The sequence below is a fragment of the Cetorhinus maximus genome, chromosome 23, assembly GCF_964194155.1.
Source record: "Cetorhinus maximus chromosome 23, sCetMax3.hap1.1, whole genome shotgun sequence".
Classification (NCBI taxonomy): domain Eukaryota; kingdom Metazoa; phylum Chordata; class Chondrichthyes; order Lamniformes; family Cetorhinidae; genus Cetorhinus; species Cetorhinus maximus.
The window spans coordinates 21,419,604-21,439,893 of NC_135901.1; the positions used below are offsets into that span (position 1 = coordinate 21,419,604).

At 45.3% G+C, this 20,290-nt stretch overlaps 3 protein-coding genes across 3 annotated transcripts in view; all 3 read left to right on the forward strand.

Moving 5' to 3' along the window:
* Positions 1-20,290, forward strand: part of LOC144697346 (uncharacterized) — a 407,771-nt gene that overhangs the window by 365,118 nt on the left and 22,363 nt on the right. The window lies entirely within an intron of this gene.
* On the forward strand, positions 261-20,226 carry LOC144698423 (uncharacterized). The gene is made up of 3 exons (XM_078570366.1): positions 261-2,442; positions 16,477-16,530; positions 18,935-20,226. The coding sequence occupies exons 1-3, from the start codon at positions 1,459-1,461 to the stop codon at positions 20,078-20,080; spliced, it is 2,184 nt and encodes a 727-aa protein (XP_078426492.1). The 5' UTR covers positions 261-1,458; the 3' UTR covers positions 20,081-20,226.
* On the forward strand, positions 5,760-13,840 carry LOC144697308 (uncharacterized). The gene is made up of 3 exons (XM_078569283.1): positions 5,760-5,826; positions 9,409-9,799; positions 11,889-13,840. The coding sequence occupies exon 3, from the start codon at positions 12,005-12,007 to the stop codon at positions 12,431-12,433; it is 429 nt and encodes a 142-aa protein (XP_078425409.1). The 5' UTR covers positions 5,760-5,826; positions 9,409-9,799; positions 11,889-12,004; the 3' UTR covers positions 12,434-13,840.

Sequence of the window (20,290 nt, forward strand, 5' to 3'; positions counted from 1 at the left end):
CCGTGTTTACCCCGCGGTGACAGGCCCGGGGGGAGGGAGCGATGGAGCCGGCGGCTGGACAGGGAGGATTTGGAAACACTTTGTGGATCCGCAAACCCTGAGGAATAATTGTCAGCTCCTGGTTTGCAGCTGCGGGGCTTCTCCCTCCCGGGAACAGGCCCAGGTTAACGGCCGCCATCCTGGCTCAGCGAGTGGAGGATGGTTCACATCAGAGGATGGGGGAGGGGGGACAATAAATAAGAGGTGACACTTTGGGCTCAAATCAATGAGGAATCTGATCTGTGGGAAGGAAGGAAACCCTGGGAGGTGGGCGGGGAGGATTCAGAAACACCCGCTGGAGGCCCCAAACCCCCAATATGAATCTGCAGGTCCCGCGTTTGCAGCTCCGGGACTTTATGCTTTATGTGCGGCCATTTTGGTGACGCAACAGAGAGTGGGCGGGGCTTCAGGGTCCCTGTGACCAGGAGAGAAAATGATTCATTCATTGATGTTGTTCTCACTTTGCACACAAAGGCTTGAGAATTGAACCCGGTCAGAGCAAAGGAGAGGGAGGAAGTAAATGGGAGTGTAGGAAAGGAATGGTGGAGATGGTGCGATGGGTTTGGATTTTAGCACAGGGAGGAGCGAGAGCTTGTGCGACAGGGATTCACAGCTCTGGAGGAACAAGAGAGGTAAATTATGTTTGAGAGAAACTAGACTTGTTCGTTTTGAATTCCTGTTCTGTTCTTACAGGGATGGGGAAGATCTTGTGGCGCATTGAGTAGTGTCCCTGCCTCTGAGCTGAAGCTCCAGGTTCCACTTCAGGACTTGATGGCCATGGATGATGTGTTCATACAGTGTATTCCAAACAGGTTGCTTATGAACCTGTAAATCCTTCCAAAATGCCAATGACAGGCAGTAAGAGCGGGAGAGTCCCCTGGTCAGCTGTGCTTGATGTGTGATAGCACCCTCATGCAATTGCCTCTGGTGACAGGCTAGCAAACTGTTCCAGGACAAAGTAGCTATGGAAACAGATGTAAGCACATGATTTGTCTACATCATATGCCACTAGGCATGGGAAAAGAAAAATACCTATGGTGATGATTTTAGTGAACTCCTTTCACAGCCGCTTCGAAGTGAAGGATTGCAGAAGTGAAATTCAGATCAAACCTCATATCAAGTTTTGGTTGAGTCAGTCCATTCATCGGGACCTCAATATCATCCGCCTTTGAATGTGGAAGGAGAAATGTTTGTCTGTTCTGTCTGAGGGAAAAGATTTCAAACATCAGTGTGACTGGAACAGCACCAAGACACAGACCCGAGAGAGAGTGTTCCAGTGAACTGACTGTGGGAAGAGCTTTAACCAGTTACACAGGTGAAGAAAACATCACAGGATTCACAGGAGGGAGAAGCTGTGCACATGTTCTGTGTGGATGAGGCTTCAAGCGATTGTCCAACCTATAGGAACGCACCCACACAATGGAAAAACTGTGGAAATGTGAGGATTGTGGGAAAGGATTCAGTTACCCATCCCTGCTGGAAAACCATCGACGCAGTCACACTGGGGAGAGGCCGTTCACCTGCTCCGAGTGTGGAAAGGGATTTACTCAGTCATCCAACCTATCATTACACCAGCGAGTTCATAGCAGGGAGAGGCCGTTCACCTGCCCTGTGTGTGGGAAGGGATTCACTCAGTCATCTGGCCTTTGGTCACACCAGCGAATTCACTCTGAGGAGAAACCATTCAACTGCACTTCCTGTGGGAAGAAATTCAGGCATTCTCCTGCCCTCACTGCTCACCAACGCACTCACACTGGGGAGAGGCTGTTCACCTGCTCTGAGTGTGGGAAGAGATTCACTCAGTCATCTAACCTAGCATTACACCAGCGAGCTCATACCGGGGACAGGCCGTTTACCTGCTCAGTGTGTGGGGAGGGATTTACTGGGACATCCCACTTGCTGTCACACCGGCGAATTCACATTGAAGAGAAGCCATTCAGCTGCACTTCTTGTGGAAAGAGTTTCAGACAGGCATCCTCCCTCATTGCACACGAGCGAGTTCACACTGGGGAGAGACCGTTCACCTGCTCCACGTGTGGGAAGGGATTCACAGTTTTTCCCAACCTGCTGAGACACCTGCGAATTCACACCGAGGAGAAGCCATTCAGCTGCACTTTCTGTGGAAAGAAGTTCAGGCAGTCTTCCAACCTCATTTTACACCATCGAGTTCACACTGGGGAGAGACCGTTCATCTGCTCCGTGTGTGGGAAAGGTTTCAATCGGTCATCCAATCTCACTGCACACCAGCGAGTTCACACTGGGGAGAGACCATTCACTTGCTCGCTGTGTGGGAAGGGATTTGCAAAGTCTTTCAACTTGCTGACCCACCAACGCACTCACACTGAGAAGAGGTTATTCAACTCTCTGTGTGTGGGAAGGGATTCACTCAGTCACGATGCCTCCTGAGACATCAGCAAGTTCATAAGTGGCTGCAGGGATCGGATTCTGCTGTTATTCCTGCTGTTAGTCGTGTTTAGTATTGCTAGTCTGACAATATTTTGTTTCTTTATGCTGATGTTAACAGCCCAATAACTGGGTGGAGTTTAATATTCTGGAGATGTCACTGACTTTCAAGGCTGCAGTGTCCCTTTTTAAAAGCGCCATCTGTGATCTTTCTCCTTAGCTCAAGAACTCTCAAGAGGAACCCACTTACAATAAAATTATGAACTTAATTTTGAATCTTAAATTGATCTTTGGTGCAAAATCTACCATTCAGTATCTCAAAGGTACAGCTGCACGTGTCAAAATACTTTTTTCTTCAAAGGCTCTTGAGATTTTCTTGAGGGCTATTCTTTGATTTTGGAGAACTTCGAGTTGGGTTGCAGGGGCTCCTTTATCATTCTCACTATTAGGTGCTACAGTCACACAGTAACATTATCTTGTGTATTTACATTGATCTTTTTGCAGGGTCCCATCTTTCAATAGATAACAGCCCAAATACCCACACTGTGTATGTATTAAATCTTTTAACTTGGAATCTATAAATAAGATGTTTTTGTAAATTTATTTTAAATTAATCTCCCATACTCCATTTCCTTCATGAAAATTCCAACCATTTGATACAAGGTAACTTATTGGGAATGAACAGCCCCTGGACAGAGGTGAAAGTGCAGATGTTGAATTTCCTGCACTTACATGGGAAGATGCCTTTGGAAGTTTATAAGTTCTGTATTTCTAAAAACAAATATATTATAGAAAGGATCTGCCTCGTGTGCGTTCTCACTACATGACTGACTGACATTGTTTTCACTCTCTATGGATAAGCTGAAGTTGCTGCCAACTGTCTGTGTCCCTTTTCTCTTTGGAAAACTGGTTTGAAAAAGTAGCACTTGGCAGGGTTTATATCAAATCCCCTGACAATTATATTCACCTATCATCAAATAAAGACACTTTCTAATACTCTATGTCAAGTGAACATCTTTCTGGATAAAAACAGGACTTGCTGCATTGATCAAAGTAGATTGAACACATTTCATTTTGTTGAAATTAAGTTAACCAGATACTTTTAATCCTTGGTTTCAGGTTTTACTCATTTTATTGGATATTGTTCAAATCATAAAGCGCTTATATATTTGGTAAATAAACGCAGAATGTTTTTTGGATCAGATGGTGGAGCAGGAAAAAACTCTTGTCTTTCTGATTTTCATTGTGTGTGTAATTACATTCAAAATTCATCAGTAACATCACTATACCAGCTGAGATCAGCTCAGAATGGGGGTTCTGTATGTTGTCTGTGAGCGTTAACCAGCACATAACTGTTTAAGAATGTAAACCTTGACAAATGTATCTCAACTTCTAATTTGGCATATGTGATTAGCCAGTGAGTTCACAATACCTGGTTACTCAAATACCTGTGCTGTACACTTGTGGATGTTTCAACCCACCTCCTGAGATATATAAAAATAATCAAGGCTCACTTGGCAGAATGGAGAGAGCTCTGTGCTTCTCTGCAGGTTGATTCAATCTTTATGAGGCTCACACTGCTCTAAAACCTAGTTCCGTCTCAGGGAGACACAGCTCCTGCACACATCACTGACTCAGGCAGCACGCTCGCAAGCTTCCTTCCTCAAAATGGGTGGCAAAGCTGCTCCTCCAATCACAGATTCTGTCTGGAGAAGCAGCAAAATCATGAGAGGCAGAATCAGTCATTGGAGGAGCTGATCTTCACAGGTTCTTTCTCCCACATATGGGGGTAATTTTTCTTCCAGTGGCTGCTCCCATGATAGAATTTTCACAGGCATTTTGGGGATGAATTTGTCCCCTGTGTATTTTGAACCTAGGTTCTGAATTACTGTCACTCTGATTTTAAGGCTTCCTGGAGTAATACACAGATCCAGATCTTGCCACCTAACACCAATCCATATCCTCAACTGAATTCACATTTTCATGTGATTGTCCAATACAGACATTTATCATTTAATTCCTTTAAACGTGGTCCAGCACACCACCATCACACACAAATGACAAGAGATTGTCTTTGAAATCAGTTGTTCCTTTATCATGTGTTTTTCTGAATGATGACAGTATTAACCTTTTCTTGACACCTGAAAAGAGACAATGTGCAAAGTTACTTTTCTTGAACCTAACCCTTCTGCCGGTTCATTTATTGAAACCAGGAACTCTCCTTGTTCTGATGGTGACATTCCCTGTCCGCCCAGTTATTCACAGTATCTTTACAGTGCAAAAGGAGACTATTCAGCCCATTAAGTCTGTACTAGCTCTCTGAAAAGAGCATTCCACCTCGTCCCACTCCCCTGCCTTATCCCTGTAACTTTGCACATTGTCTCTTTTCAGGTGTCAATCCAATTCCCTTTTGAATACCTCAAGCATCCTGCCTCCACCACCCTTTCAGGAAGTTTGTTCCAGACTCCAACCACTCTCTGGGTGAAAAAAAATTCCTCACATTACTTTTAATCCTTTTGCCAATTATTTTGAAAGTGTGCCCTTCAGTTCTTGATGTTCTCTTGAGTAGGAACAGTTTCATTATTTATCCTGTCCATACCCCTCAGGATTTTGACTACCTCTATCAAGTCTCCTCTCAGCCTTCTTTTCTCCTATGAAAACAGTCCCAAACTCTCCAATCTATCCTCATAGCTACAGTTCTTCATCCTGGCAAGCATTCTTGTGAATCTCCTCTGTACTCTCTCCAATGTCTTCACATCCGCCCTCAAGTATGGTGCCCAGAACTGGACGTATACTCCAAATGAGGCCTAAATAGTGTCTCATACAAATTCAACATGACCTGCTTACTGTTGTACTCAATGCCCCATTAATAAAGCCTAAGATACTAAATGCTTTATTAACTGCTCTCTCAACATGCCCTCTCACCATCAATGACATGTACACCAAGGTCCCTGTGTTTCTGCACCACCATTAGAGGCTCTCCCTTTATTTTATACAGATAAAGTCGGTCAATTGTTTGTGCATTGTTTCATCATGTTCCCACATTTCAGTGACAAATGTTGAACTGTTTACTCCACACCCACAGGGTTTCATCTGTTTAAAGCCACAAACAGAAAGATCCAGTTTTCTTCTGGAGTTTGAGGCAAATCAGCTTTCAAAATGATGCAGAGTTTCAGCCAATGAGGGAGATCCGGGCTCAGCCCCGCCCCTCATTCACTCCGATTGGTTGGAGGGCTAGTCGTTCCCGCTTGGTCCTCCAGCCCCGCCCCCTATTCCTATTGGTCCGAAGCTGCCGTCAATCACCCCCCAAAAAATTGTGATCTGGTGCATGCGCAGTGCGGGTAATGGCGATGGAAAGACGCTTGTTTGTCTCAGCTTCAGGCGGTAAGAGAATTTGCGGAGTAGAGGGAGAAACGGAGCTGGTGGGTGGACGGGGCGGGTTCGTAAGTACACGATGCGGCTCTGAACTCAGGATAAGAAGCCACTGGTGTCGAGTTTGTATCTGTGGGACGGAGGCTGCGGGATCGCGTCTCCAGCAATAGGCCCGGATTAACGGCCGCCATCTTTACCGGGTCAATGTGAAGCATTGCGCATGCGCGGTCGTCCCTGTCACGTGTCAACAGGAGGAGAGAATATTGTGAATTTCTATCCTGGACTGACAAGGATGGATTTTGGAAACTCCTTTTACAGGGGGTTAGAAGGGGAGGATATACACAAAGCAAACTAAAACCAAACATCACATTAAAATCAGACTCTAGTCACTCCATTCATCAGCCTTTGAGTTTAAGTATTGAGTTCCAGGTCATTAACACTCACTTTGTGAAATTTCGTCCTCACAGAATCACACAGTGCAGAAGAGGCCCTTCGGCCCATCGAGTCTGCACTGACACGTGAGAAACACCTGATCTACCTACCTAATCCCATTTTACAGCACTTGGCCCATAGCCTTGAATGTTATGACATGCCAAGCGTTCATCCAGGTACTTTTTAAAGGATGTGAGGCAACCTGCCTCATCACCCTCCCAAGCAGTGCATTCCAGACTGTCACCACCCTCTGGGTAAAAACGTTTTTCCTCACATCCCCCCTAAACCTCCTGCCCCTCTCCTTGAACTTATGCCCCCTTGTCACTGACCCTTCAATTAAGGCGAACAGCTGCTCCCTATCCACCCTGTCCATGCCCCTCATTATCTTGTACACCTCGATCAGGTCGCCCCTCAATCTTCTCTGCTCCAACAAAAACAACCTAAGTCTATCCAACCTCTCTTCATAACTTAAATGTTTCATCCCAGGCAACATCCTGGTGAATCTCCTCTGCACCCCCTCCAGTGCAATCATATCCTTCTTATAATGTGGCGACCAGAAATGCACATAGTACTCCAGCTATGGCCTCACCAAGGTTCTATACAACTCCAACATGACCTCCCTACTTTTGTAATCTATGCCGCGATTGATAAAGGCAAGTGTTCCATATGCCTTTTTCACCACCCCAATAACATGCCCCTCTGCCTTCAGAGATCTATGGACACACACGCCTAGGTCCCTTTGTTCCTCAGAATTTCCTAGTGTCATGCCATTCATTGAATACTTCCTTGTCAAATTACTCCTTCCAAAGTGTATCACCTCACACTTTTCAGGGTTAAATTCCATCTGCCACTTGTCTGCCCATTTGACCATCCTGTCTATATCTTCCTGTAGCCCAAGATACTCAACCTCACTGTGAACTACCTGGCCAATCTTTGTCATCCGCAAACTTACTTATCCTACCCACCCCCACCCCGCCCCACATAGTCATCTATGTCGTTTTATATGAATGACAAACAATAGGGGACCGAGCACAGATCCCTGTGGTACGCCTCTGGACACTGGCTTCCAGTCACTAAAGCATCCTTCTGTCATTACCCTCTGCCTCCTACAACTAAGCCAATTTTGAATCCACCTTATCAAGTTACACTGTATCCCATGTGCATTTGCCTTCTTTATAAGTCTCCCATGTAGGACCTTGTCAAAGGCTTTCCTGTATTCCATATAAATTACATCAACTGCACTACCCTCATCAACACACCTGGTCACCTCCTCAAAAAAGTCAATCAAATTTGCTAGGCATGACCTCCCTCTGACAAAGCCATGCTGACTATCCCCAATCAAACCTTGCATCTCCAAGTGGAGATAGATACTCTCCTTCAGAACTTTCTCCAATAGTTTCCCTACCACTGACATGAGACTTACTGGCCTGTAGTTCCCTGGCTTATCTCTACAACCCTTCTTAAATAGTGGAACCACATTAGCTGTTCTCCAGTCCTCTGGCACCTCCCCCGTGGCCAGAGAGGAATTAAAAATTCGGGTCAGTGCCCCTGCAATCTCCTCCCTTGCCTCCCTCAGCAGTCTAGCACACAAATCATCTGGACCTGGAGATTTGTCCACTTTTAAGCCTGCCAACACCTCCAGTACCTTGTCACTCCCTTTCTCAAGTTGCTCAAGAACCTCGCAGTCTCTCTCCTCGAGTTCGATACCTTCATCCTCATTCTCTTGGGTGAAGACGGATGTGAAACATTCATTCAACACTCTCGTGATGTTCTCTGGCTCCACCCATAGATTTCCCCCTTGGTCCCTTTTGGGCCCTACTTTTTCCCTGGTTATCCTCTTCCCATTGATATACTAATAGAATATCTTGGGATTTTCCCTACTTTTACCAGCCAGAGCTTTCTCATATCCCCTCTTTGCTCTCCTAATTGCTTTCTTAAGCTCCACCCTGCATTTTCTGTACTCCACTCATGCCTCTGCTGATTTGCTTCCCTTGTACCTGCTAAAAGCCTCCCTTTTCCTTCTCGTCGTAACCTGAATATCTCTGGTCATCCATGGTTCTCTGGGCTTGTTACTCCTTCCTATCACCTTAGAGGGAAAATGTTGAGCCTGTACCCTCCCCATTTCCTTTTTGAACACACCCCACTGCTCCTCTGTAGATTTCCCCACAAGTAACTGTTCCCAGTCTACCTTGGTCAGATCCTGCCTTATTTTACGAAAATCCACTCTCACCCATCCAAAACAATTTTTTGCAACTTGTCGATTTCTTTGTCCATAACAAACTTAAACTGTACCATGTTGTGTTCGCTATCGCTAAAATGCTCGCCCACCACCACCTCAGCCACCTGTCCGTCTTCATTCCCCAGAATTAGGTCCAGCACTGTGCTGTCCCTTGTTGGACCCTCTACATATTGACCTAAAAAGTTCTCCTGTACACATTTCAAAAAATCCACTCCATCCAAGCCCTTAACACTATGTCTATCCCAATTAATGTTGGGAAAGTTGAAATCACCTAATATGTTTACCCTATTGTTATTGTTTTTACACACCTCCACAAATTGTGCATATTTGCTCCTCAATTTCCCGCTGACTATCTGGGGATCTGTAATAAACACCTAAAAATGTGGCTGCCCCTTTTTTATTCCTAAGCTCTACCCACAAAGCTCCATTCGATGCCCCCTCCAAGATATCATCTCTCCTTACTGCAGTAACTGACTCCTTAACATATCCCCCCTGTTGATCTTACCGATAATCTTAAATCTGTGTCTGTGATACTTTTACCTCTGCCCTCCCCAACACCTATCTGTCATTGTTTAACTTCCTTTGTCTCTAATAATGGGTGTATATTAGCTTTGTATAGTATTGCACTGTTATTTCTGTCGACTGTGTCTAAATGAGGTTTCCACGGCCACCCATCCCCTGACCGTGTGCTGCTGACTTACCGGCTTTATCTTCCCACAGTATCTTTCATAATCAGGAATTGTTTTTCCTGCGCTATAGTCCATTCCTCTTCCACTTCTGAGCTTATTTCGAACATCAAATTCTGCACCGTTTTTATTCCCCGTAATTCATTCTGCACACCCTGAAACGTTAACTCTTTTTCTCTCTCTACAGAAAGTGACTGAGCTGCTGAGAATTTCTAGCATTTCCTCTTTATTTTTCAGATTTCCAGCAGCTGCAATCCGTTGCTATTATTTTATTGCAGGCGTTGCTCACAAAACCGAATCTGGGAACACAGTCGGACCAGGTCAGAGACGATTTGTTGCAGGGTGGGCGTTGATGGCTGAAGTCCGTCCTTGGCCTCCAGTGTAGGTCCTGTTTCATTGAGTCATAGAATCATGGAATCGTTACAATACAGACGGAGGTCATTTAAGCCTGTCCTGCCAGTGCTGGCTCTTTGCACGAGCAAATCAGCTAGTCCCACTCTCCTACCCTTTCACTAACAAGACCAGCAGCAGATATTACCCACCCCCAGTTACCTGTGGAGAGAATGATGTTTGACCTTCTTGAACCGCTGCAGTCCGTGTGTTGAAGATGCTCCCACAATGCTGTTAGGTAAGGAGTCACAGGGTCTTCACCCAGTGATGATGAAGGAACAGCTGTTTATGTCCAAGTCAACAACAATGTGTATTTATATAGCACCTTTCATGTAATAGAACATTCCAATGTGTGTTCACAGGAGTGTTATGCAGCAACATTTCACACTAAACCTACATAATGAGATGTTAGGGCAGGTGACCAATAGTTTGGTCAAACATAGTTTTTAAGGAGTATCTTAAAAGAGGAAAGTGAGGTGGAGAGACAGAGAGGTTCTTGGAGGAAATTCCACAGCTTTTGGCTTTGGCAGTTGAAGGCTTGACCACCAAAGGTGGAACAATTCACAGAATCATACGGCCCATCGAGTCTGCACCGACACGTGAGAAACACCTGACCTACCTACCTAATCCCATTTCCCAGCACTTGGCCCATAGCCTTGAATGTTATGACTTGCCAAGTGCTCATCAAGGTACTTTTTAAAGGATGTGAGGCAACCCGCCTCCACCACCCTCCCAGGCAGCGCATTCCAGACCGTCTGGGTAAACAAGTTTTTCCTCACATCCTCCCTAAACCTCCTGCCCCTCACCTTGAACTTATGTCCCCTCATGACTGACCCTTCAACCAAGGGGAACGGCTGCTCCCTATCCACCCTGTCCATGCCCCTCATAATCTTGTACACCTCGATCAGATCGCCCCTCAGTCTTCTCTGCTCCAACGAAAACAATCCAAGTCTATCCAACCTCTCTTCATAACTTAAATGTTTCATCCCAGGCAACATCCTGGTGAATCTCCTCTGCACCCCCTCCAGTGCAATCACATCCTTCCTATAATGTGGTGACCAGAACTGCACACAGTACTCCAGCTGTGGCCTCACCAAGTTGATCTCCCTACTTTTGTAATCTATGCCTCGATTGATAAAGGCAAGTGTCCCATATGCCTTTTTCACCACCCCACTAACATGCCCCTCCGCCTTCAGAGATCTATGGACACACACGCCGAGGTCCCTTTGTTCCTCAGAACTTCCTAGTGTCATGCCGTTCACTGAAAACTTCCTTGTCAAGTTACTCCTTCCAAAGTGTATCACCTCACACTTTTCAGGGTTAAATTAAAATCGGGAATGTTCAGGATGTCAGAATTAGCGAAGTGCAGATATCTCAGAGGGTTGTGAAGCTGGAGGAGATTACAGAGATAGGGAGGGGCCATGGAGAAATAAGGATATAAGGATAAGAAATAAGAAAATAAGGATGAGAATTTTGAAACTTAGGTTCTTCTTAATCAGGAGCCTTTGTAGGTCAGCGAGCACTGGGGTGATGGGGGTACAAGACTTGGTGTCATGTTTACAGGGAGGCTGAATGTGGGAGGACGGCTGGGAGTGTTAAGTCGAGAGGTGACAAAAGAACGGATGAGAGTTTCGGCAAAAGATGAGCAGGGACTCGGGCAGAGTCGGGCGATGTTACTGAGGTGGGAATGGGCGGTCTTGGTGATGATGTATATATGTGGTTTGAAGCTAATTTTTGGGTGAAATATGACCCAGTGGTTGTGAACAGATGGTTTGGCCTCAGACAGTTACCCGGGAGAGGGATGGAGTCAGTGGCCGGGAAGTGAAATTTGTAGCGGGGACTGAAGACAATGGCTTTGGTCTTCCCAATACTTAAATGGAGAAAATTTCTGTTCATCCAGTGCTGGATGTCAGACAAGTCAGGACGGTGTGTGACTTGGAGGAGAACATGGAGGTGATGGTGTTCACATACACCTGCTATCCTGGCCCTTCTAGGTGGTGGAGGTTCAGGGTTTTGGAGCTTCTGTCAAAATTCTGGTTGAGTTGTAATCCCTCTTTTTCAACCCATGCCTCTCCCACCTGACCCTTCTCTCTCTTGTTATGTTCTCCAATTTAGGCCAGTGTCTTGTGTAGGCCCAGACTGGGTGGCAGATTCCATTCCCTGAAGAACATTAGTGAACCAGTTGGGTTTTTTGACAATCCAGCAGTTTTCCTGGTCATTTTTTCCTAGTGCTGGCCCCACAAATTACCAGATTCATTCACCTCAATTTCACAACCTGCCCTTGTGTTTTTGTGGGTTCTCTCTCACTCCCTTTTCTCTGTTTTCAGTCAATTTCACAGGGTATTAGGAGGGGAGGATTTGCAGTCAGGAAACTGAAACCAAACATCAGAATCTGACAGAGTTGCCCAGCTTATTGTAACCTGAATATCATTGGAATTTGAACATGGTCGGAGAAAGCACTGTTCACAGTGGAGAGAAACCGTACACGTGTTCTGTGTGTGGACGAGGCTTCAGTCAGTCATCTGGCCTGTCGAAACATAAATGCAGTCAGAATGGGGAGAAACCATGGAAATGTGGGGACTGTGGGAAGGGATTTAATTACACATCAGAGCTGGAAAATCATCAGCGAGTTCACACTGGGGAGAGGCCGTTCACCTGCTCTGAGTGTGGGAAGTGTGTTAAAAGTTCCCAGGAACTGTCAGCCCATCAACGTGTCCACACTGATGAGAGACCATTCAGGTGCTGTCACTGTGGGTCTGGGTTCAAGACATTATCTGTTCTCACTGTGCACCAGCGAATTCACACTGGAGAGTGGCCGTTCAGCTGCTCTCTGAGTGTGGGAAGAGGTTTGTTCACTCATGCCATCTGCTGACACACCAGCGAGTTCACACTGGGGAGAGACCTTTTAAATGTCCAGACTGTGGGAAATGCTTTAAAAGTTCCGTGGACCTGTTGCTCCATCAACGTGTTCACACTGATGAGAAACCGTTCAGGTGCACTCACTGTGGAACTGGGTTCAGGCACTCATCTCAACTAACTGTACACCAGCGCATTCACACTGGGGAGAGACCTTTCACCTGCTCTGACTGTGGGAAGGGGTTCACTCAGAAATCCAACTTGCTGACACACCAGCGCATTCACACTGGGGAGAGACCGTTCATCTGCTCTGACTGTTTGAAGGAATTCACTCAGTCATCCACCCTGTTGGCACACCAGCGAGTTCACACTGGGGAGAGGCCGTTCACCCACTCCGAGTGCGTGAAGGGATTCGCTCAGTCATCTGCCCTGTTGACACAGCAGCGAGTTCACACTGGGGAGAGGCCATTTACCTGCTCCGACTGTGGGAAGGGATTCACTCAGTCATCCAACCTGCTGACACACCAGCGAGTTCACACTGGGGAGAGACTGTTCACCTGCTCCAAGTGTGGGAAGGGATTCACTACCTCATCCAACCTGCTGAGACACCAGCGAGTTCACAAGTAACTACAGTGATTGGATTTTTCTGTTATTCACATCCAGGACTGAACTATGTCATTTGGTCTGTTTCTGCTGATGTTAAACTCCATGCCAATTATAGGGGTTAGTATTCTGGATAAAGTCAAATAAATCAGCCTTATGTTAAACATACAGTGTGTCGAGTCATTGTAACATCTCTAACACAAGTTAGATCCTTTTGAAGCACTCTCTTTCTCTCCTATCTCCCCTCTTGCCCTCTCAGAGCTCATCCTATCAATGAGACCTGCCTTCTACTGCCTTGACCCTATTCTCACTAAACTGCTGACCATCCATTTTCTCCATGTTAGCTGATATTGTTAATGGTTCTCTTTCTCTTCTCTGTCCCACTCACCTTAAAATCCACCACCATCACCCTCCTGAGAAGAAACCAACCTTTACCCCACCATCTTTGCAAACTACCGTCCCATCTCCCAAGGGGAGGGCCCACCATCCGTGATTAACCAAAAAAGTTAAATACAGTATCAAACTTAAAGAAAAAATATGTAATCACACAAAGATGTGTGGCAGGTCAGAAGATTGGAAAGAATATAAGAACAGCAAAGGACGATTAAAAGATTAATAAGGAGGGAAAAATTAGAGTAAGAGAGAAAGCTAGCTAGTAATATAAAGACGGATAGTAAGAGTTTCTGTAGATATTTAAAAAGGAAAAGAGTGACTGTTAGTCCTATAGAAAGTGCTTCTGGGGAATTGATAATGGAAAGTAGGGAGATGACGGATGAATTAAACAGGTATTTTGTTTCAATCTTCAGTATAGAGGGCAAGAGTAACATCCCGGAAATAGTTGTAAATCAGGAAATGGAAGGGAGGGAGGAACTCAGGAAAATTACAATCGCCAGGGAAATGGTATTAAGCAAATTGTTGGGGCTGCGGGCTGAGAAATGCCCAGGTCTGGATGGACTTCACCCTTGAAAGAAGTGGCTAGTGAGATCGTTGGTTTTAATTTTCCAAACTTCCCTAGATTCAGGGAGGTTCCATTGGATTGGAAAATAGCAAATGGTATTCAAAAAGGGAGGGAGACAGAAAGCAGGAAACTACAGGCCAGTTGGTGTATTATCTGTCATAAGGAAAACATCAAAAGCTATTAATAAAGATATTATAGCAGGGCACTTAGAAAAATTCAAGGCAATCAGGCAGAGTCAGCATGATTTTGTAAAAGGGAGATCATGTTTAACCAATTTATTGGAGTTCGTTGAATGGGCCACATCTGCTGTCGATAAAGGGGAACTGCTGGATGTACTGTATTTAGATTTCCGGATGGCATTTGATAAAGTGCTACATCAAAGGTTATTGCAGAAAATAAAAGCTGATGGTGTAGAGGGTAACATATTGGCAAGGATAGAAGATTGGCTAGCCAACAGGAAGCAGAGAGTTGGCATAAATGGGTCTTTTTCTGTTTGACAGGAGGTGATGAGTGGTGTGCCACAGGGATCAGTGCTGGGGCCTCAACTTTTTACAATTTATGTAAATGACTTGGATGAAGGAATGGTGGCTAAATTTGCTGACGACAAATATAGGTAGGAAAGTGAATTGTGAAGAATTTGTAAGGAGACTACATGACATAGATAGGTTAAGTGAGTGGGCAAAGATCTGGCAAATGGAATATAATGTCAGCAAATGTGAAATTGTTCATTTTGGCAGGAAGAATAAAACAAGCTTAGCTAAATGGTGAGAGATTGCAGAGCTCCGAGATTCAGAGGGAACTGGGTGTCTTAGTGCATGAACCACAAAAGGCTAATATGCAGGTACAGCAGGCAATTAGGAAAGCTAATAGAATGTTATTATTTATTGTGAGGGGAATTAAGTACAAAAATAAGGAGGTTATGCTTCAGTTGTACACAGCATTAGTAAGACCACATCTGGAATATTATGTACAGTTCTGGTCTCCTTATTTAAAGAAAGATGTAAATGCATTAGAAGCAGTTCAAAGAAGCTTTACTAGACAAATACCCGGAATGGGTGGGTTGTCTAATGAGGAAAGGTTGAACAGGTTAGACTTGTACCCACTGGAATTTAGAAGAGTAAGAGGCGACTTAATTGAAATCTTTAAGATCCTGAGGGATCTTGACAGGGTGGATGTGGGGAGGATATTTCCTCTTGTGGGAGAATCTAGAACGAGGGGTCACTGTTTAAAAATAAGGGGTTGCTCATTTAAGACAGAGATGGGGAGAATTTTTTTCTCAGAGGGTGGTGAGTCTTTGGAACCCTTCCTCAAAAGGTGGTGGAAGCAGAGTCTTTGAATATTTTTAAGGCAGAGCTAGATAGATTCTTGATAAATAAGGGGGTGAAAGGTTACTGGGAGTAGGTGGGCATGTGGGGTTGAGGTTACATTCAAATCAGCCATAATCGTATTGAGTGGCGGAGCAGGCTTGAGGGGCTGAGTGGCCTACTCCTGCTCCTAATTCATATGTAGGACCTGGATATGATCAGCATTTAAGTGTAAGCATTAAGTTCCAGGTTATTACTACTCGTTGCAAAAAATTTCTTCCTCACATCCTCCCTGTAGATCTTGTGGAAAATTTGAAATCTGTGTCCCACAATCCTTTTACAGTCAATATAATGGGAACAGCTTTACTTACCTAAATCTATTATAAACTTGTACACCTCTATCAAATCTCCCTTTCACAGAATCACAGTGCAGAAGAGGCCCTTCGGCCCATTGAGTCTGCACCGACACGTGAGAAACACCTGACCTACCTACCTAATCCCATTTACCAGCACTTGGCCCATAGCCTTGAATGTTATGACGTGCCAAGTGCTCGCCCAGGTACTTTTTAAAGGATGTGAGGCAACCCGCCTCCACCACCCTCCCAAGCAGTGCATTCCAGACCGTCACCACCCTCTGGGTAAACAAGTTTTTCCTCACATCCCCCACTAAACCTCCTGCCCCTCACCTTGAACTTATGACCCCTTGTGACTGACCCTTCAACTGAGGGGAACAGCTGCTCCCTATCCACCCTGTCCATGCCCCTCATAATCTTGTACACCTTGATCAAGTCGCCCCTCAGTCTTCTCTGCTCCAACAAAAACGACCCAAGTCTATCCAACCTCTCTTCATAACTTAAATGTTTCATCCCAGGCAACATCCTGGTGAATCTCCTCTGCACCCCCTCCAGTGCTTTGTTTCAAGGAGAGCAACCTCAGTTTTACCAGCCTAACAATGTGATTATAAACCATCATCCCAGAACCATTCTGGTAAATCTCCTCTGCACCCTCTCAAGGACCCTCACATCCTTCATAATATATGGTGATCACCAGTTTGCACAGACCCAGATGTTCTGTGTTCGTGTCTGTGATGTCATCACACATCAACAATTACACGGTGACATCACCCCGCTCCCCGGGTATTTCCTCAACTGGGAGAATTTTTCTCTGACTCCAGTACTTTTGATATCTTTTCAGCTGCAGGCTCCAGCAGGAGATTTTAACATTGAAAAGAGTAAAATTGTTTCAGAGGTGAGTATTTTGACTGTTCATCTGCAATTTAGATCTTTTAGTGCTCTGCTCTGTTGTCTGTATGAGGTTCCATGGCTCTGGGGCTGGTGTGGCTCCTTTGCTGTGGATCTGAATCCATGTCCATCCATTGTTCCGTTTCATCTCTGCCTAATCTCCCTGATCACCTCTCTGCCATGGTCTAACTTCCTCTGTCTCCAATAATGGGTATGTTTTAGACATGTTTAGCGGGGAATTGTTTTTCCTGCATTATAGTCCATTTCTCTTCTGCTTCTGAGCTTATATTTTCCATCAAGCTCTGCACCATTTTTATTCCCTGTAATTCATTCTGTACACACTGAAATGTTAACTCCGTTTGTTTCTCCACAGTTACTGCCTGATCTGCTGAGTATTTCCAGTATTTGCTCTTTTTGTTTCAGATTTCCAGCAGCTGCAGTATTTTGCTATTATTTTGTTGCAGACGTCGCTCACAGAACTGAGTCTAGAATCACCAACAGACTAACTTGAAGCTGGTTTATTGCAGGCGAGGCATTGTTTGTAGAAGTTAGTTCCCTGGCCTCCAGTATAGCTCCTTTTTCATCGAGTCATTGAATCACTGATTAGTTACAATACAGACAGAGGTCATTCAGCCCATCCTGCCTATGCTGGATCTCTGCAAGAGCCAATCAGCTAATCCCATCCCCTTCCCTTTCACGAACAAGACCAGCAGCAGATATTATCCATCCCCAGTTACCTGTGGAGAAGATGATGTTTGACCTTTTTGAACCGCTGCAGTCCATCTGGTGTAGATGCTCTCACAATGATGTTAAATAAGGAGTTACAGGATTTTCACCATGTAATGATGAAATGTTCAAAATCAACAACATCAATTTGTATTTGTAAAACACCTTTCATGTATTCGACCTTTCCAAAGTGTTGCAGAGGAGTTTTATGAATCAGGAGCCTTGTAGGTCAGTGAGCACAGGGGTGAAGGGTAAACAAGACTTGGTCTGAGTAAGTACACGGGCAGCAGAGCTTTGGCTGACCTCACAATCACAGGGAGGTTGAATGTGGGAGGCAGCAGATGAGCTGAGACTGGGGTGGAGTTAGGCAATGTTACTGAGGAGGAAGCATACAGTAATAGTGATTATGCAGATATAGAACCATAGAAAAGTTACAGCACAGAAGGAGGCCATTCAGCCCATCTTGTCTATGCCAGCCCAAGGACATCCAGGTGCCCTTTCTAATCCTACCTTCCTGCACCCGGCCCATAGCAATTTAGGTGCAGATACAGGTACTTTTTAAAAGAGTTTAAAGCTTCTGCCTCTACCACCAACTTGGACAGCGAATTCCAGACACCCACTACCCTCTGCGTAAAAAGTTCTTCCTCATCTCCCCCCTACACTTTCTGCCACTTATCTTGAATCTATGTCCCCTGGTTCTAGACTTCTCCACCATGGGAAACAATTTTATCCTGTCCACTCCATCTATTCCCCTCATAATTTTGTACACCTCAATCAAGTCACCTCTAAGCCTTCTTTGTTCTAAGGAAAATGACCCCAACCTATCCAATCCCTCCTCGTAGCTACACTTTTCTAACCCTGGCAACATTCTTGTAAACCTCCTCTGCACTCTCTCCAGAGCTATTACGTCCTTCCTGTAATGTGGTGACCAGAACTGCACACAATACTCCAGTTGTGGCCTCACCAGTGTTTTATACAATTCCATACATGGTTGGAAGCTCAGTTTGGGATGAAATATTTCTCCATTGTTGTGAATAGTCTGGTTCATCCTCAGTCAGTTTTTGGCAAGAGGGATGGAGTTGATGGTTAGGAAGTGGAATTTGTAGTGGGGACTGAAGACAATGGGTTTGGTCTTCCCAATATTTAAATGGAGGAAATTTCTGTTGATCCAGTCCTGAATGTCAGAGAAGTCAGGACGGTGTGTGACTTGGAGGGGAAACTTGGAGATGGTGGTGTTCACATACACCTGCTCTCCTTGCCCCTCTAGGTGATGAAGGTTGAGGGTTTGGGAGGTTCTGTGAAAGTTCTGGTTGATTTGTAGATATGTAAAATCCCTCTTCTTCACCCCTTGCCTCTCCCACCCCACAGCTTCTCTCTCTTGCTCTCTTCTCCCATCGAGGCTGGAGTCTTGTGTTGACTAGTTTGGGCGGCAGGTTCCCTTCTCTGAAGGACATTAATGAACCAGTTGGGTTTTTATGACAATCCAGCAGTTTTCAAGGTCACTTTTTCCTCGTGGCAGCCCCACAAGTTACCAGATTCACAATCTGCCTTTATGTTTTTGTGGGTTCTGTCTCATATTCTGTTTTAAATCAATTTCACAGGGCATTAAAGGGGAGGATTTGCAGTCGGGAAGCTGAGGCCAAACATCACATCAAAATCTGACAGAGTCGCCGAATTTATCATAACCTGAATACCATCGGATTTTGAACATAAAAGGAGAAAGCATGATTCACAGTGGGGAGAAACCGTACATGTGTTCTGTGTGTAGAAGAGGCTTCAGCCAATCATCTGGCCTGTCAGAACATAAATGCAGTCACAACAGGGATAAACTGTGGAAATGCAGGGACTGTGGGAAGGGATTTAATTACCCATCAGAGCTGGAAAGTCATCAGCGAGTTCACACTGGGGAGAGGCCATTCACCTGCTCTGAGTGTGGGAAGGGATTCACTTGTTCATCCCACCTGCTGCAACATCGACAAGTTCACACTGACGAGAGACCTTTCAAATGTCCAGACTGCAGGAAGTGCTTTAAAAGTTCCTGGAAACTGACTGGCCATCAACGTGTTCACACTGACGAGAGACCGTTCAGGTGCTCTCACTGTGGGACTGGGTTCAAGACATTATCTGACCTCACCGTACACCAGCGAATTCACACTGGGGAGAAACCATTCATCTGCTCTGAGTGTGGGAAGAGATTCACTCAGTCATCCCACCTGCTGGCACACCAGCGAGTTCACACTGACGAGAGACCTTTTAAATGCCCAGACTGTGGGAAGTGCTATAAAAGTTCCTGGGATCTGATGTTTCATCAACGTGTTCACACTGACGAGAGACCGTTCAGGTGCTCTCACTGTGGGACTGGGTTCAGGCGATCAACTGATCTGATTGTCCACCAGCGAATTCACACTGGTGAGAGACCATTCACATGCTCTGAGTGTGGGAAGAGATTCACTCGGTCATCCACTCTGCTGGAACACCAGCGAGTTCACACTGGGGAGAGGCTGTTTCCCTGCTCCGACTGTGGGAAGGAATTCACTTGTTCATCCAACCTGCTGACACACAAGCGCACTCACACTGGGGAGAGGCCATTCACCTGTGCTGAATGTGGGAAGGGGTTCAGTCAGACATCCACCCTGCTGACACACCAGCGAATTCACACTGGGGAGAGGCCATTCACCTGTTCCGAGTGTGGAAAGGGATTCATTCAGTCATCCACCCTGCTGATACACCAGCGAACTCACACTGGGGAGAGGCCGTTCACCTGTTCTGAGTGTGGGAAAGGATTCACACAGTCATCCAACCTTCTGGTACACCAGCGAATTCACAAGTAACTATAGTGATTGGATTTTTCTGTTAATCATATTTGGGTTGAACCATTGTTCATTGGGGTCTGTTTCTGCTGATGTTAATAAACTCTAGCCCAGTTATTGTAGCTAATGCTATGGATAAAAGCGAAATAAAAGAGCTTTGTGTTCAACACACAGTCTGTTGAATCTTTTTCATAAACTAACATGAGTTTGTTCCTTTTGAAGTGCTCCCCC

Bases quoted from the DNA above. Each gene is read 5' to 3' on its own strand.
- LOC144698423 (XM_078570366.1), top strand. From the start codon at position 1,459: ATGGAAAAACTGTGGAAATGTGAGGATTGTGGGAAAGGATTCAGTTAC. The intron at 2,443-16,476 runs TGAGACATCAGC...ATATCTTTTCAG, and splicing joins CACTCAGTCACGATGCCTCC to CTGCAGGCTCCAGCAGGAGA. The intron at 16,531-18,934 runs GTGAGTATTTTG...AATTTATCATAA, and splicing joins AGAGTAAAATTGTTTCAGAG to CCTGAATACCATCGGATTTT.
- LOC144697308 (XM_078569283.1), top strand. From the start codon at position 12,005: ATGGTCGGAGAAAGCACTGTTCACAGTGGAGAGAAACCGTACACGTGT.